The following is a 17420-nucleotide window of genomic DNA, read 5'->3' as shown; positions in this document are numbered from 1 at the left end:
GATGATGTCAGCTTCACAAATTTAATGTACTTTCAGTGACAAAAAGATGTTAGTCCAGCTCCTAAAAAGCATGTAACATTGAATTTCAACTACTTGTAGGTGGATTACAGTCCATCTTCTAGCAAGAGGCATTTTTTGATTGATACTATTCATTAACTGTTAAGAGGGCAAAACTTTCCAAACCCTCAATATTAACTCCTTAACACTGAATAATATTTTAAAGAAAAGTTCATTCAGCACCCTAAACCAGACCATCTTTCTTTTTCTGTGCACACAAACATGCTTTAAAAAAATGAGTCAATCAGTACCCCACCAGCTGTTATAAGCAAATCCACCAAGAATTCTGAAGAAAATAATTTGTAAACAAGTATACCAGAGAATGAATAGTTCTTTTAATTAAAATATTTTCAAAGGTGAAGATATCTTAAAATGTTAGGCTCTTGCAGCATGAAAATAGTTTAAAAGACTGATAATGATCCTGTCCAAAAAAAGCTCATTTAAAAGAACGTTTATGAAACAGACACATCAAAGTCTGCAAATATAGCAAGTTTTACAACAAATTATTCATTTTTTAAGGGGATTTTTTTCTCAAGTAGCACATATTTACTACAATGGAAACTGTATTTCATTCATCTTCAGAGTGATGAAAAGTTTTAAAAATGTATACATAATAAAATTGTTTTCTTTTTTAATTAGACATATTCAAATTACCCTATACACAGACTTGTCATATTTGGTCCACTAAATGTACAAAATCGACATCACCATTTTTTTTTTAAATGTATGAAAGAAACCAGCAAGCCTGGATACAGAGTGTGGATGTTTAAGGAGGGTGAACAAAATAGTGGGAAGATGATTGCAGATCATGCAGAACTATCACCTGCCAAACAAAATAAAAACAAATATGTGTGACTCAAGGCAAGGGGACTAATGAAAGGTTGGTCTGTAAAATTACATTGCCAAAAAGAAAACTTAAAAATAAAGATTCCATGTATAGAATGAAGTAGACCTGGTGACTGAAGGAGAAAAGTCATCATACTCATAGGAAGGAGAGAGATCAGAGCGACTGCCACTACCCTGTGAGAAGGGAATGTCCGAAGGACTAATTCCAAATTCCTTTACTCTGCAGCAGCAAGATACAGCAGCAAATTAAAAGAAAATGTTCTCATAAACACAGTTAAAATGACAAATCTTTGATTAGCATTCTTCTTTAATAGAGTTATTTTTATATTAAAACACAAGTAAGAGTGCTGACATATTTAAACCTTCTGCAAATAGTTACAGATCACTAACAAAATTGAACAAAACTAGTGCTGCTAATTTGCAGGAGACTATAATAGAAATGTTTTCAGAAGAGTAATTCCAGATTTCAGTTCATGCAGTTAATAAAATTTATTCTACATTCAATATTCCATTAAATTGCTCCTTTTAACATATCAAACCACTACAATACTTTAAATTCTATACTGCCCCCCATCTTACACTGTGCAGACACTGGTGTTCAGCACCTAAAACCTAATTGTACTATGAAAATGATATATTGCTAGAAAAAATTTTAAATACTACACAAAACACATGAAGCAACTTTACAGTGATAGGCAGTTACTCCATAACAACATAGAATTGTAACACCAAGGGGAAGAAATACTTTCAGCACAACAATTTAGTATACTAGAAATAGGTATTTAATTTGTTTTGCAGTGTCTTTTTCTGGAGTCACTTCAGCAATGCATATTCTATAAGGGATAGAAAGATCCAACGAGTCTTGATGAATGTGCAACATCCTTTGTTTATGTTACTGTAAGCAGGGGAATAGATGTCCCCTTCTCACCAGGAAGGAAATCACATAGACCCATCCAAGCCAGGCAGATTTGTTACTAACTCCTTTGATCCAAACACAAAGACATCTGGATACAGAGGAGCAGGCAGTAAGCTTCCCTAGCAGCTCTCTGTGCCCAATTAGTGACTGGTCAGGGGGTGCCCAGCCAAGCAGAAGCAGACGTGGTTCTGCCCTATCTTTCACTGAGGGAAGCAGGCCACTTAGTGGTAGCCTCTTCTGGCAAAACCAGGCTTTCTGGTGGCCCAGAAACTTCTTTGCCTCCTTTGTTCTTTGCAGCAAAGCAGGAGGTGGGTCTCTGAGTCGAAGGTCTAATTGCAGGCACATGCAGGACCCCATTTCACAAACATTAAACTAAGGAGAACTGCAGTGGGGGAAGGCTTCTTTCACACTCACTGAAGAGATGAATATATATAAAAGAAACAGGCTGACAGCTGAATGCAATTCTACCAAGGGGATGAAAAATCACATTGCAGAAAGGTATTTCAGCTAACACCCCAGGGAATCATCATGAAAACTGACTATCCCTAATGCAAGAGGTGATGTCTCTAGAGCAGGGGCAAAACTAATAGGGGCATCTCCCAGATTCCTTGCAATCCATACTATATCCATCTCTAGATAATGGCTTAAATGCAGTTTCTATTGATTCTCTTGCAATGGTTGCAAAAAGTGACAAATTAAATTAAATGTGAGCCTGAAGCAGTAATCAGCATTTTGGTTTTAATGTTATTGAGAAATGCAAGTACACTAAAATTATACAAGTAGTTAAAAAAATTATATATCATGGAACAACAGTATTCCAAACATCAGTGATCAACAGCCAGTATAGCTATAAGCAATAACATTTTCCATACCTATTTGCATATCTCAATGTATTTAGAGTGTTTTCACAAGATGCCATCCCTGGAGAAATTGTAGCAATCTGGAGAAAACAAGCCACACATTAATAAATTGCTTTGTACAGATGAAAGGGTAGATTAATTCAAATCAACTTTATTTTTTTAATCTCCACTTTCATTTGAGATGTTCTACAAAACTTGTCTACTGTATACAGCTTGTCTTCATAGAATGACATCTCAAGAAGAGAGCTGTAAAGTCAAAGCTTCAATTTATTTTTTTCAACCATACCTGAAACATAAAGAATTCATAGACATTTCAAATTCCCCCATCTCACAGTTTTTGTAATATGACATGTAAATGCAAAACTCTAATTGAAAAAATAAGACTCCTCAAAAAGGGAAATATGAAACTCTGTAAAAGTAAGTCTAATGTATCCTGCAAATAATTACCAGATTATTTTTATAGACTCTTCTGAGAGGTATGAAGGCACCCATTTGCCAACCTGACATGCTCTCTAGAGAGGTGTGCTGCTTACTGGGGGCTCATATCAGGAACGTCACTGAGATACTATGAAGCCTTGTACAGTCCACTGACTATTATCTGCTACTGATATTTTACATGGGCACTGGTGATACAGCCAGGGAGCAGTCTGAGTAGGATCAAGGATTACAGAGCCCTGGGAGCGGTGGTAAGAGACTCTGAAGCACAGGTAGCTTTTTCATCAATCCTCCTGGTCAAAGGGAAGGGGTTTGAAAGGGCCAGTTGAATCTGGTGAACCAACAAATGGTTAGAGGACTGGTGCCGCAGCTGGGGGTTCAGCTACTTAGACCATGGGACTCACTTTGAGAAACCTGGCTTCCTAGGGGCTGATGGAGTCCATCTGTCAGAGAAGGGGAAGAGCATCTTTGGTCATGGGCTTGCCAAGCTGGTGAAGAGGGCTTTAAACTGAAATTGCCAGGGGAGGGGATCCTCAATACATCTCACTCCTACCGGTTTGATGCCAGCGTCAGCAAGAGATGTCCAGAGGCTGGAGAGGGATTGTAGGTCAGCAGGAAAGCACTTGAAGAGCAGCACAAAGGAATTCCAGCCACTCCAGCCATAAGTCAGCTTCATCAGGGGCCCAACTTAAATGCCTCTATGCAAATGCATGAAGCATGGGGAATAAACAAGAGGAGTTAGAGACATGCACACACCTGCAGGCCTATGATCTTACTGACATCATGGAGATGTGGGGGGATGGCTCCTATGACTGGAGTGTTGGGATGGAAGGATATAGGGTCTTTAGGAAGGACAGGCAGGGGAGACGAGGAGGGGGTGTTGCCATCTATGTCAATGACCAGCTGGAGTGCATGAAGCTCCTCCTGGGGATGGATGAGGAGCCAAATAAGAGCTTATGGGTCAGGATTAAAGGGAGGGCAAGGACAGGTGACATTATAATGGGGGTCTGCTACAGGCCATCTGACCAGGAAGACCGAGTGGATGAAGCCCTCTATAGACAGATAAGAGCAGCCTCACATGCACAAGCCCTGGTCCTCATGGGGGACTTCAACCACCCCCATATATGTTGGAGGGACAACACAGCAGGGCATGGGCAATCCAGGAGGTTCCTGGAATGTGTTAATGATAATTTCCTTCTCCAAGTGATAGAAGAATCAATGAGGAGAGATGCCATGCTGGACATTTTTCTCACCAACAAGGAGGGCCTGGAGGGGAATGTGAAGCTCAAGGGTAGCATTGGATGCAGTGACCATGAAATGGTGGAGTTCAAGATCCTTAGGACAGTGAGGAGGGTGCACATGCTACCCTGAACTTCACGAGAGCTGACTTTGGCCTCTTCAGGGATTTACTTGGTAGATCACCATGGGATAAAGCCCTGGAGGGAAGAGGGGACCAAGAAAGTTGGTTAATATTCAGGGTTCATTTCCTCCAAGCTCAGGAGCGATGCGTCCCAACAAAGAGGAAGTCAGGCAAAAATGCCAGGAGGCCTGCATGGATGAACAAGTTGCTCCTGGACAAACTCAAACACAAAAAGGAAGCCTACAGAGTGTGGAAGCTAGGACAGGTAGCCTGGGAGGAATACAAAAAAAATTGTCGGAGCAGCCAGGGACCAGGTTAGGAAAGCCCTGAGAGAATTACAGCTGGCCAGGGATGTCAAGGGCAACAAGAAAGGCTTCCATAGGTATGTCAGTGGTTAAAGGAAGACTAGAGAAAACATGGGCCCTCTCTGGAAGGAAATGGGAGACCTGGTCACCTTGGACATGGAGAAGGCTGAGTTACTCAATGACTTTTTTTGCCTTGGTCTTCACTGGCAAGTACTATAGCCACGCTGCCCAACTCACACAATCCAAAGGCAGGGACTGGGAGAATGAAGTACTGCCCACTGTAGGAGAAGACCAGGTTTGAAACCATCTAAGGAACCTGAAGGTGCACAGGTCCATGGGACCTGATGAGGTATGTTCGCGGGTCCCGAGGGAACTGGTGGATGAAGTGGCTGAGCCACTATCCATCATATTTGAGCAGTCGTGGCAGTCCAGTGAAGCTCCCACTGACTGGAAAAGGGGAAACATAACCCCCATTTGTAAAAAGGGAAAAAAGGAAGACCCGGGGAACTATAGGCCGGTCAGTCTCACCTCTGTGCCTGGCAGCATCATGGAGAAGATCCTCCTGGAAACTATGCTAAGGCACATGGAAAATAAGGAGGTGATTGGTGACAGCCAACATGGCTTCACGAAGGGGAAATCATGCCTGACAAATTTGGTGGCCTTCTACAAAACACTGGAGGAAAGGAATGCCACCCAGAGGGACCTTGACAGGCTTGAGAGGTGGGCCCATGCAAACCTCATGAAGTTCAACAAGGCCAAGTGCAATTGTGGTCCTGCACGTGGATCAGAGCAATCCCAAGCACAAATACAGGCTGGGCGGAGAATGGATTGAGAGCAGCCCTGGGGAGAAGGACTTGGGAGTGTTGGTAGAGAAGCTCAAAATGGCCCGGCAATGTGCACTTGCAGCCCAGAAAGCCAATTGCATCCTGGGCTGCATCAAAAGATGTGTAGCCAGCAGGTCAAGGGAGGTGATTCTGCCCCTCTACTTGGCTCTCGTGAGAGCCCACCTGCAGTACTGCGTTCAGCTCTGGGGTCCCCAACATAAGAAGGACATGGACCTGCTCAAGCAAGTCCAGAGGAGGGCCACAAAGACGATCACAGAGCTGGAGCACCTCTCCTATGAAGACAGGCTGAGAGAGTTTTTCAGCCTGGAGAAGAGAAGGCTCCAGATAGACCCTATAGCGGCCTTCCAGTACCTAAATGGGGACTACAAGACAGCTGGAGAGGGACTTTTTACAAGGGCATGTAGTGATAGGACAAGGGGGAATGGCTTTAAGCTGAAAGACGGTAGATTTAGATTAGATATTAGGAAGAACTTCTTTACTGTGAGGGTGGTGAGACACTGGAACAGGTTGCCCAGAGAAGTTGTGGATCCCCCTCCCTGGAGGCATTGAAGGTCAGGTTGGATGGGGCTTTGAGCAACCTGTTCTAGTGGAAGGCATCCCTGCTCATGGCAGGGGAGTTGGAACTATATGATCTTTAAGGTGCCTTCCAACCCAAACCATTCTATGATTCTATGATTCTTTATATATATATTTGTAGGCTATTCTGCATTCAGTCAGACTGTATATTTATTTGAGAGATATATTTTGACCACAGTCCAAAAATGTACTTAATATTAAAGATAAGCATGTGTTTAACTATTTTCCTAAGTAAGGATTTATAATTTTTTTTGTGAACTGGACTTTATCTCTAAATGATACTTGCTAACTTATCAAACATATCTGGAATCTGTAAGTTTTTCCTTTCCCAGTTAAATAAAATACCATGAAGATCTCACTTACTTTTAAGCACTCAGCAAAAGTAATAACTGTGATCAGGCAACACTGGCATCATTATTTGTCCTAGCTTCTCTCATTAGGCTGATTTTTTCATCTGTGCTCCTTTCAGGAGAGCCATAAAGGCAGTACCCAGGACAAACACCTCTATGATCCTACATAGTAACATTTTTTGTGGCAGCACAACATCAGGAGACTGAAAATGATGAAGTTTAGATAATTCTGGTCTTCTCTTTCATCCTGCTGCTGAACTTACTGTACAAAAGCACAGATAGTCATCCTGAGCGGAATTATTCCTACTGGGGAGAAAGGAAAAATATGCGATGGGAGAGGGTTAGAAAGTCTAAAGAGATGGCTACCACATAGACTAAAGTTTAAACCTCTAATGCTGGTATGCATCAGTTATTACAAGTGTAGATCATATGATTGCATGCCTCTCTATAAAGTATTCTTGGTGCTAATTAACAAAAAGCTACAAGTTCCTAAAATCCTTCCAAAGTCATTTGACGTGAAAGGTGCACACATCTCTTCAATCAGTTTAATGTTCAGAGTACACCACACATGGCAAATGTCATAACACCAGGGGACTGCTCCAACTTTTTGAAGTGTATAAGGTACAGCTGCTATAGGGAAGTGCCACTGTAGGTGCTGTCAGCCATGCTGATAGCCCCTTCAGGGTACAAGAACCCATGCATAAGATTCAGTCTATTAAATAGAAACGTGTACTACATCATATGTCCTCATGCCTCAACAAATTCAGACCAGGAAAGACAGGAGATCTCTGATCTCTCCATCACTTACTTCCTCATTTGTAATTCCAAATGAGGAAGGAAAAAGCAGCACTATTTATGGACAGGAATATCCTTAAGACCTGCAATTATCATTCTTTCTATTTTGAATGTATATACATTGCTTATAAGCCATTACAGTGGGATCAATGGCCCTTTTGGGACACTGAAGCCGCCAAGTTCCTACTCCCTCCCCTGGAGAGCTGAGGGGTTCTGGCACTTCAGCTATGACTGCAGCATGTCAAGGATGCAGTACTGGTTAAAAAGTGAGACTATTCTATGTAGCTACCTTGAAAATTTCAAATTATGGTATATTATCCTACTATGTAACTCTTAAAAAAACCTTTAAAATAACTGTGTTCAGTTTTGGGCCCCTTGCTACAAGAAAGATATTAAGGTGCTGGAGCATGTCCAAAGTAGGGCAATGAAGCTGGTGAAGGGTCTAGAGAACAAGTCCTATGAGGAGCAGCTGAGGAAACTGGGGTTGTTTAGCCTGGAGGAAGCTGAGGGGGGACCTTATCACTCTCTACAACTACCTGAAATGAGGTTGTAATGAGATGGGTGTCAGTCTCTTTTCCCAAGTACCAAGTGATAGGATGAGAGGAAAAGGCCTCAAGTTGCACCAGGGGAGGTTTAGATTGGATATTAGGAAAACTTGTCAAGCATTGGAACAGGCTGCCCAGGGAAGTGGTTGAGTCACCATCTCTGGACATATTTAAAAGATGTGAGGCATGGTGGTTAGGGACATGGTTTAGTGGTGGACTTGGTAGAGTTAGGTTAACAGTTGGACTTAATGGTCTTAAGGGTCTTTTCCAATCTAAATGATTCTGTAATTCTATGAAATGGTTTTTGAAACTATTTAAGGACAAGAAATTCATTAAAATTGCAATGACTAATAAATTTCAAAAAAACCTATTCATGCTGACTGTATGTCTCTGGCTTTCTTTAGAATGACACAGATCCTAGTCATAACTATCCACAGGGAAGTTATTTTCAAAATATTTTTTTGACTTTTTTTGAAATTTGACAAGAATAAGTTTCCAAATCATATTTTAACCTTCTATACAGATGAGACGCTCCATCCCTAACAAAGTAACTTTTAAAATTGCAACAAGAAATTCCATAAATGATAAAAGGCAAAGTCAAATAAAAACTAAGTGTAGAAATTACCAAAAGATATTTGACTCATACATCCCATTTAAATATTAGCATATCAGAAAGGAAATAGAAAAAGCCCAGTAGGTATTTTATACCACGACGTTTCAGGAATCTCTCAGAAAGTTAAAATCACAAGTTTTTACTACATCATTTTATATGCTCTCTATATTAAAAATATATTTGCAAAATGTCTTACTTTCTAATAGCACATTAGAACATTGGATCAAATCTTTGTATTTTTGAGGAATCCTTTTACAATAAATGCATCCTCACTGACAAGCAAAACCAGCATCTTAAGAGGTCAAATTTTGATGAATTATCTTACATGTTCAACAAATAATATTCTCCAATTGAATAATACTTGTGCTGCAATCTCTTTATTTTGCCTCTTAAAGGCAAAAATATTTTGGAGGAAATGCTATTCTTATCTACATGTTACTTTGTTATAACATTATTGTACAGTTGTGTTGGATTTGTGTGGCAAGGTTTTTGTAGGGGGGGGATGGCTACAGGGGTGGCTTCTGTGAGAGGATGCTAGAAGCTTCTCGCATGTACTATAGAGCCAATGCCAGCCAGCTCCAAGACAGACCTGCTACTGGCCAAAGCCAAACCACTGACAGTTGATTGACAGACACCTCTGTGATAACATATTTAAGAAGGTAGGAAAAACTGCTGCACAACAGCAGCTGGGAGAGAGGAGTGAGAATATGTGAAAGAAACAACTCTGCAGACACCAAGGTCAATGAAGAAGGAGGGGGAGGAGGTGCTCCAGGTGCCAAGAGCAGAGATTCCCCTGCATCCCATCGTGAAGACCATGTTGTCCCCCTGTAGCCCATGGAGGTTCACGGTGGCACAGATATCCACCTGCAATCCATGAAGGACCCCATGCTGAAACAGGTGGATGTGCCCAAAGGAGGCTGTGGCCCCATGGAGAACCCATGCTGGAGCAGGCTCCTGACAGGACCTGTGAACCCATAGAGAGAAGAGACCATGCTGGAGAAGAGACCATGCTGGAGAAGAGACCATGCTGGAGAAGAGACCATGCTGGAGAAGAGACCATGCTGGAGAAGAGACCATGCTGGAGAAGAGACCATGCTGGAGAAGAGACCATGCTGGAGAAGAGACCATGCTGGAGAAGAGACCATGCTGGAGAAGAGACCATGCTGGAGAAGAGACCATGCTGGAGAAGAGACCATGCTGGAGAAGAGACCATGCTGGAGAAGAGACCATGCTGGAGAAGAGACCATGCTGGAGAAGAGACCATGCTGGAGAAGAGACCATGCTGGAGAAGAGACCATGCTGGAGAAGAGACCATGCTGGAGAAGAGACCATGCTGGAGAAGAGACCATGCTGGAGAAGAGACCATGCTGGAGAAGAGACCATGCTGGAGAAGAGACCATGCTGGAGAAGAGACCATGCTGGAGAAGAGACCATGCTGGAGAAGAGACCATGCTGGAGAAGAGACCATGCTGGAGAAGAGACCATGCTGGAGAAGAGACCATGCTGGAGAAGAGACCATGCTGGAGAAGAGACCATGCTGGAGAAGAGACCATGCTGGAGAAGAGACCATGCTGGAGAAGAGACCATGCTGGAGAAGAGACCATGCTGGAGAAGAGACCATGCTGGAGAAGAGACCATGCTGGAGAAGAGACCATGCTGGAGAAGAGACCATGCTGGAGAAGAGACCATGCTGGAGAAGAGACCATGCTGGAGAAGAGACCATGCTGGAGAAGAGACCATGCTGGAGAAGAGACCATGCTGGAGAAGAGACCATGCTGGAGAAGAGACCATGCTGGAGAAGAGACCATGCTGGAGAAGAGACCATGCTGGAGAAGAGACCATGCTGGAGAAGAGACCATGCTGGAGAAGAGACCATGCTGGAGAAGAGACCATGCTGGAGAAGAGACCATGCTGGAGAAGAGACCATGCTGGAGAAGAGACCATGCTGGAGAAGAGACCATGCTGGAGAAGAGACCATGCTGGAGAAGAGACCATGCTGGAGAAGAGACCATGCTGGAGAAGAGACCATGCTGGAGAAGAGACCATGCTGGAGAAGAGACCATGCTGGAGAAGAGACCATGCTGGAGAAGAGACCATGCTGGAGAAGAGACCATGCTGGAGAAGAGACCATGCTGGAGAAGAGACCATGCTGGAGAAGAGACCATGCTGGAGAAGAGACCATGCTGGAGAAGAGACCATGCTGGAGAAGAGACCATGCTGGAGAAGAGACCATGCTGGAGAAGAGACCATGCTGGAGAAGAGACCATGCTGGAGAAGAGACCATGCTGGAGAAGAGACCATGCTGGAGAAGAGACCATGCTGGAGAAGAGACCATGCTGGAGAAGAGACCATGCTGGAGAAGAGACCATGCTGGAGAAGAGACCATGCTGGAGAAGAGACCATGCTGGAGAAGAGACCATGCTGGAGAAGAGACCATGCTGGAGAAGAGACCATGCTGGAGAAGAGACCATGCTGGAGAAGAGACCATGCTGGAGAAGAGACCATGCTGGAGAAGAGACCATGCTGGAGAAGAGACCATGCTGGAGAAGAGACCATGCTGGAGAAGAGACCATGCTGGAGAAGAGACCATGCTGGAGAAGAGACCATGCTGGAGAAGAGACCATGCTGGAGAAGAGACCATGCTGGAGAAGAGACCATGCTGGAGAAGAGACCATGCTGGAGAAGAGACCATGCTGGAGAAGAGACCATGCTGGAGAAGAGACCATGCTGGAGAAGAGACCATGCTGGAGAAGAGACCATGCTGGAGAAGAGACCATGCTGGAGAAGAGACCATGCTGGAGAAGAGACCATGCTGGAGAAGAGACCATGCTGGAGAAGAGACCATGCTGGAGAAGAGACCATGCTGGAGAAGGTTTTACTGACAGGATGTGTGATCCCATGGGGGACCCATTCTGGAGCAGTTCATGAAGAACTGCAGCCTGTGGAAAGGACTCATGTTGGAGAAGTTTGTGGAGGACTGTCTCCTGTGGGAGGGACCCCACACTGGAGAAGGGAAAGAGTGTGAGGAGGAAGGAGCAGCAGAGACAATGGGTGATGAACTGACTGCAATCCCCATTCCCTGCCCCCCTGCACTGCTTGGGGGAAGGAGGTAGAGAAATCAGGAGTCAAGTTGAGCCCAAGAAGAAAGGAGGGGTGGGTGGAAGGTATTTTAAGATTTGTTTTTATTTTCTCATTACCCTACTCTGACTTGATTGTTAGTAATTTCATTTTCCCCAAGTTGAGTCTGTTTTGCCTGTGATGGTAACTGCTGAGTGATCTTCCTGTTCTTATCTTGACCCACGAGCCTTTTGTTATATTTTCTCTCCTCTGTCCAGTTGAGCAGGGGAAGTGATAGAGCGACTTTTGGTGGGTACCTGGCATTCTGCCAGGGTCAACCCACCACAACAGTATATAACAGTATTGTACCTAAAAAGTTATTCTGTGCTTTAATTTACTTGACATAGGCAGTCTTCTAGAGGACACAGCAGTGATCTCTACAGTCAGCTGTAGAAACCTGAAATGAAGCTATTCATTATGAAACTGTTTGCATTAATTTTTAGAAGCTCAAAGCACCACAGTTAATTACATGTCTCTGCTGCAAACAAGCAGTCAGTGTACCTGCAGGATAAGTACTCTCTTAATTTAATAAAATATTGTTCAACTGTAGCTATTATAAACTGTAATGACTTGCTCTTTTCTTTCCCTGTATATTTCATTCAGTAAAATTTTGCCAGTGTATGATATAAAACCTAAACATGAACATGCTTACAAACCAGGCACACTCTGTCAAAGAGCCAAATGTAAATACCACACTGGAAGGCTGAATTCATTTTCTTGATAAAAGAGGCAAAGGAAGACCTAGAAGAGTGGTAAAGCTAATCATTATCCACTCTTCTTCCCACTTGGCCACTGTAGTGCAAATCCTCTCTTCTCTTTCCAGGGAACTGGGGAGTACTGGAGGTAATTCCAGACTAAGGTATCTCCTAGATCTCCCGCAATTCAATATATGCTGTTCAAAAACCTGTCAGATCTCTAGACAGGCAGCTTTTTTCTGCATCCATCTAGTTATTGCAGGAACAAGCTCTGCAAATGTGAGAGCCCAATTCAAACAATCATAAAGATGCACTGTAAGTTTCTTTTCTTTCCCTCCTTCCTTTCAACTGTAATTCAGAATAAGTCATAACCACCCAAGTGCTCTTCTTCCCATATCAGTATCTTAAGAAAAAACATTGCTGATTAAATTCTTGATAAAAGTTACATGTAAATAAACACTAAAACCAGAATGTCACAAATGGTCCTAGTACTGAGAAATTACATGAAAAAGTAAGAGGAAGAATGAGTTTGAAAGCAGTATCTCATCATGAAAGGGTTTTCTTATTCTTAATTATAAAGTGAATGTAGTTATATGAATGAGAAAATAAAAAATAATTCAAGCATATTTCCACTCACTTTCAGAGGGGATTTTTTCCTTAATTTAGAACTATATTGAATATAAAAGGAAGGAATGCAAGCTTTATCAGAAATTAAACACCCATAGATCATGGATTATTCTTGATGGCATTCTCACACATTTAAATAGGAAAAAATGTTATAGCAACTCTATAAGAAGAGTGATAATTAAAAAAGCTTCACCAAAATGAAGACAGCTTGTTAGCACTTTAAGGAGTGGTAAGGGTGATGGTAAGAACTTCATGAAACATTCACAAATGTTAATCCTTCTATGTACAGAGCACAATTCCCAACAGGATAACTTTCTAAACCTTCTTTAGCAGTGTGGATACATTGGCTAGATATGCACAGTTTAGCTTTCCAATGAATATGAATAGGATTTATGAAGTTATGTCTCAGTGGAAAGAAAACAATCCTGTGTTTTCATTAGAAAACTGAAGAAGAAAAGATTAATCAAAAATGCTATTTTACCACCATTCTCAAATTAGAACCATACCTAACATATAAAGAGAAGACTAGGCTGTCCTAACACCAGACTTCTGTGGCCTCTAGACTAATTCCAAGGAGCCTGTGAAAAGTAACTAACACAAATGTATTGAGTCTGGCTGGGATGGAGCTAATTTTCCCCATAGCAGCCCTCATAGTGCTGTGCTTTGTATTGGTAGCTAGAAAGGTGCTGATACCACACCAGTGTTTTGGCTACTGCTGAGCAGTGCTCCCACAGCATCAAGGCTGTCTCTCCAACGTTCCCCCCTCACCACTAGGCTGGGGGTGGCAAGATCCTGGGAAGGGACATAGCCAGGACAGCTGACCCAAACTAACCAAAGGGATTTTCCATACCATATGACATCTGCTCAGTGATAAAGCTAAGAGAAGGGGAGAGGGCATTCACTATTATTACGTTTGTCTTCCAGAGCAACCATTGCGTGTACTGAAGCCCTGCTTCCCAGGAAGTGTCCAGACATTGCCTGCTGATGGGAAGTAGAGAATAACATCTTTTGTTTTCCTTTGCTTGCCACATGCACCTTTGCTTTTCCTTTATTTAACTGCCTTTATCTTGACCCATGAGTTCTTTCCATTTTATTTCCCAACACCACACCCCACCCCCCGCTGAGGAGGGGGAGCGACAGAGCGGTTTAGTGGGCACCTGGCGTCCAGCCAAGGTCAACCCACCACAGCAAACAAGTCTAACATTTGGTGTCTACTGCAGAGAGTTTGCATTTCCATAAGGAGAAACATTAATAATGGACAAACAAAATCACTGGATATCTGTGCTTTTATCTGTCCTTTCCACCATCTGACAGAAGAATTCTGTTTTTCAGATTGATGCAAATGCACATTTATATAGTACACAACTATTCATCCTATCTATCCCAAATACTTATCCCTTCAACAACTTAGAACATACTCTGATGCCTTTGATACCAATTCTAAATTTTCCTTTGTCATTTAAAGATCATAACTTACCACTATGCTTCCAGTCTACACCACCTTTTCCAAAATTTTAATTCAACAAACAATACTCTCATATAACAATCAAACAAAAAAACCCTCAAGCTAGAAGTTCTTCTAGCTATGTGATGTGCCTAGCTAGAAAACTAGAACAAGCAATAAGAAAAGCCAATAAAAAGTGAAAGGGAGCAAGTTATCTGAAATGTCTCTGCTGAAAGACTCACTCCAAATGTAGTGTTAGTTAATGTATAAACTTAAGTCTAACACATTACTAGTAGCAAGTGATCAGTTCTAAACATAAAATCCTAAATTCCCAGCTTCTTTTTTCTTTGTAATTGTTAAAACATACAGTTAACTAAACCAACTTACCATACAGGTACGGGAGTTTTCTCCTATAAATGAATCTCTTAGCACCTGAGTAAGTTTACTTGCTCTGAATGGTGTATGAGGTTTATTTCGACCTAAGGCTCTAATGCACTCCTGAAAGAACAAACAGGTTTATATTTATTCAATTCATGTCAAAGAAAAATATGTAATACAAAAGCAATTCAAAATCAGAATATATATGACTTAGTTATGTTGCTGTCCTCTAAGGTATCATTAAAATTTACTATTCAAGCTTGAATTCAAGAAGTGTTATGCTTTTACCTCTCATTAAGTTCAGTAGAGAGGTAGGAACTAAAAAGAACTTAAGTAGCCTAAAAGCTTTCTGAATCTCATCCAAAACGTTTACATATATTGTATCCACCACCAACAACAAAAAATTCAGTGTTGATGTTAAATGTGCAAACTAACTGTTTCTGATTATGAGTTTTACAGCCTGAATGATCTACAGCCTCTGCCAGCAGAAGTGTGGACAGTGAGTCACGTTAACTATCAGTTAATACCAGTAGCTTTGATTCAGGCTCTACCACTGACTTTCTTTACAGTTCACAAGAAAACACCAGTGCCCAAACTTTCTGAAAGCTTCCACAGGTCACAAACCTAGTAAGTATAGCTCTGTACCGATGTACTCAGTATTGGAAGACACTTGAAAATGTAAGTCATTCCCCATTTTAAAATATTCTTCATGTGAAAAAACAGGGATAACATCTCCCCTTTCACTTACAAGAAGGGTATGGGGATAAACTAATATTTTCAATTGGTTGGAGAGTTCCAGAAATACTGTACAGAAGTAAATATTAAAGAATTACTATAGAAGTTACAGCAGCAACTAAGTACAACAGTGCAAACCAAGACCACGCTAATCTAAACATTTTTGCCCACTCAGAGTTCTAACAGCAGCTAATAAATTACTTCTTACAGAAAGAAAGTTTAAATTTCAATTTCTGTTTTGTTGTTTTTGTAATATTTTGATCATTAATTCCAGTTTCTGGATTTGTCTTAATATTTTGTGTACAGGCATCTCTTCAAATTCAGGGCTTCCTTGGTACAGTTTTAACACGTTTACACACAGAACTTCTTCAAAAAAACAAACATCAAAGTGTTTTCATATTATAGCTTTGCTTTTAGCAGGGCTAACAGATGGAATGCTCTTGTGTTATATGAATAGTTCTACAGTAGTTCAGCTAATCCTTCAGCTACAGCGATATCCTTGTGGCCTTTTGAAATTTCCTAGAAACAGCTTCTTCCAAAAGCCAAGCTAGAAACTCTGGGATGATAATCCAAGAAAGCATTGCAACTGTGAAACAGCATAAAACAGAACTAAACAGGCTCAAAATAAAACTGCCATGATACAGAACAGAACAAGGGCAAATTGGTTTTAACTAAAGTGATTATTTAAAAACTCATTAGTTGAATTTTATAGAATGGACACAGCTAAGATAAATAGAAAGACTGAAGCTTGCTGAATGTGAATTTCACATGCAAATGTTAAAAAGGACTCAATACTTATAGGTGAGCAAGGCAGTGCATTCTTTGAATGTTTTTATTTTGTTTGTACTTTACTACTATACTTACATAAGGAGAAAAGCAGATTAGATGGGAAGAAGGGCAACAGATTTTCAACAAGTGATGTTACAAACTAAAACCAGTAACAAATGTGTATGTTGGATTACTGACATGGCAACCAACCTGTTTAATTAAGATATTTTAATTTACTATCATGACTTTTAGTTTGCTCACTCTTGAAAAATTAGAATTGGAAGGTGTCCCTGCCCACAGCAGGGGGGTGGAACTAGATGATCTATAAGGTTCCATTAAACTCGAAACATTCTATGATTCTATAACTGTCTCCTTAATAGTAAAAGGATTATAGGAGGACACTTCCAGCTTCTAAATTAATGAAGTTTTTAACTACTTTTACTTTTCATCACAGCTCAGAAAACCAGGTAACAAAACAACAACACTACTTCCATGTAGAGACATTATGGAAATAATTTTTTGTACCAAAAATCTGAACAGGTTAAGACAGGATTGATATCCACATGTGTAGTGGTTTTGCATGGCAAGGTTTTGGTGGTGGTGGGACTACAGGGGTGGCTTCTATGAGAAGCTACCAGAAGCTTCCCCTCTATCCAATGGAACCAATGCCAGCTGGCTACAAGACGGACCTACTGCCAGCCAAGGCTGAGCCAATCAGTGACAGTGGTAGCACCTCTGTGATAACATATTTAAGAAGGGGAAAAAGACCTGCTGCGCAACAGCAGCTGGAAGAGATGAGTGAGAATATGCGAGAGCAACAACTCTGCAGACACCAAGGTCAGTGAAGGAGGTGCTCCAGGCACCAGAGCAGAGATTCCCCCACAGCCCATGGTGAGGCAGGCTGCCCACCTGCAGCCTGTGGAGGTTAATGGTAGAGCAGATATCCACCTTCAGCCCATAGAGAACCCCATGCCAGAGCAGGTGGATGTACTCAATGAAGGCTGTGACCTGTGGGAAGCCTGTGCTGAAACAGATTTTCTGTCAGGACTTGTGACCCCATGGGGGACCCACACTGGAGCAGTCTGTTCCTGAAGGACTGCACCCCGTGGAAGGGACCCATTCTGGAGCAGTTCATGAAGAACTATAGCCTGTG

The 17420-nt window shown here is 41.8% G+C and overlaps 1 protein-coding gene across 5 annotated transcripts in view; it reads right to left on the bottom strand.

Moving 5' to 3' along the window:
* The window catches only part of LOC129783125 (kinesin-like protein KIF2A), an 86776-nt gene that overhangs the window by 13020 nt on the left and 56336 nt on the right, over positions 1–17420 (bottom strand). For 3 of the 5 annotated variants that reach the window (XM_055792877.1, XM_055792878.1, XM_055792876.1), the window contains 2 exons: positions 14774–14884; positions 2692–2759 (listed from right to left, as the gene is read on the bottom strand). In XM_055792877.1, coding sequence (XP_055648852.1) covers positions 2692–2759; positions 14774–14884 — 179 coding nt within the window. Of the gene's footprint in view, positions 1–711; positions 881–1009; positions 1124–2691; positions 2760–14773; positions 14885–17420 lie in introns of all 5 variants that reach the window. The other 2 variants (XR_008745113.1, XM_055792880.1) reach the window with 2 other exon arrangements.

The sequence above is a fragment of the Falco peregrinus genome, chromosome W (assembly GCF_023634155.1).
Source record: "Falco peregrinus isolate bFalPer1 chromosome W, bFalPer1.pri, whole genome shotgun sequence".
In the NCBI taxonomy this organism is placed as follows: Eukaryota; Metazoa; Chordata; class Aves; order Falconiformes; family Falconidae; genus Falco; species Falco peregrinus.
This window is presented reverse-complemented; position numbering and strand designations above follow the sequence as displayed.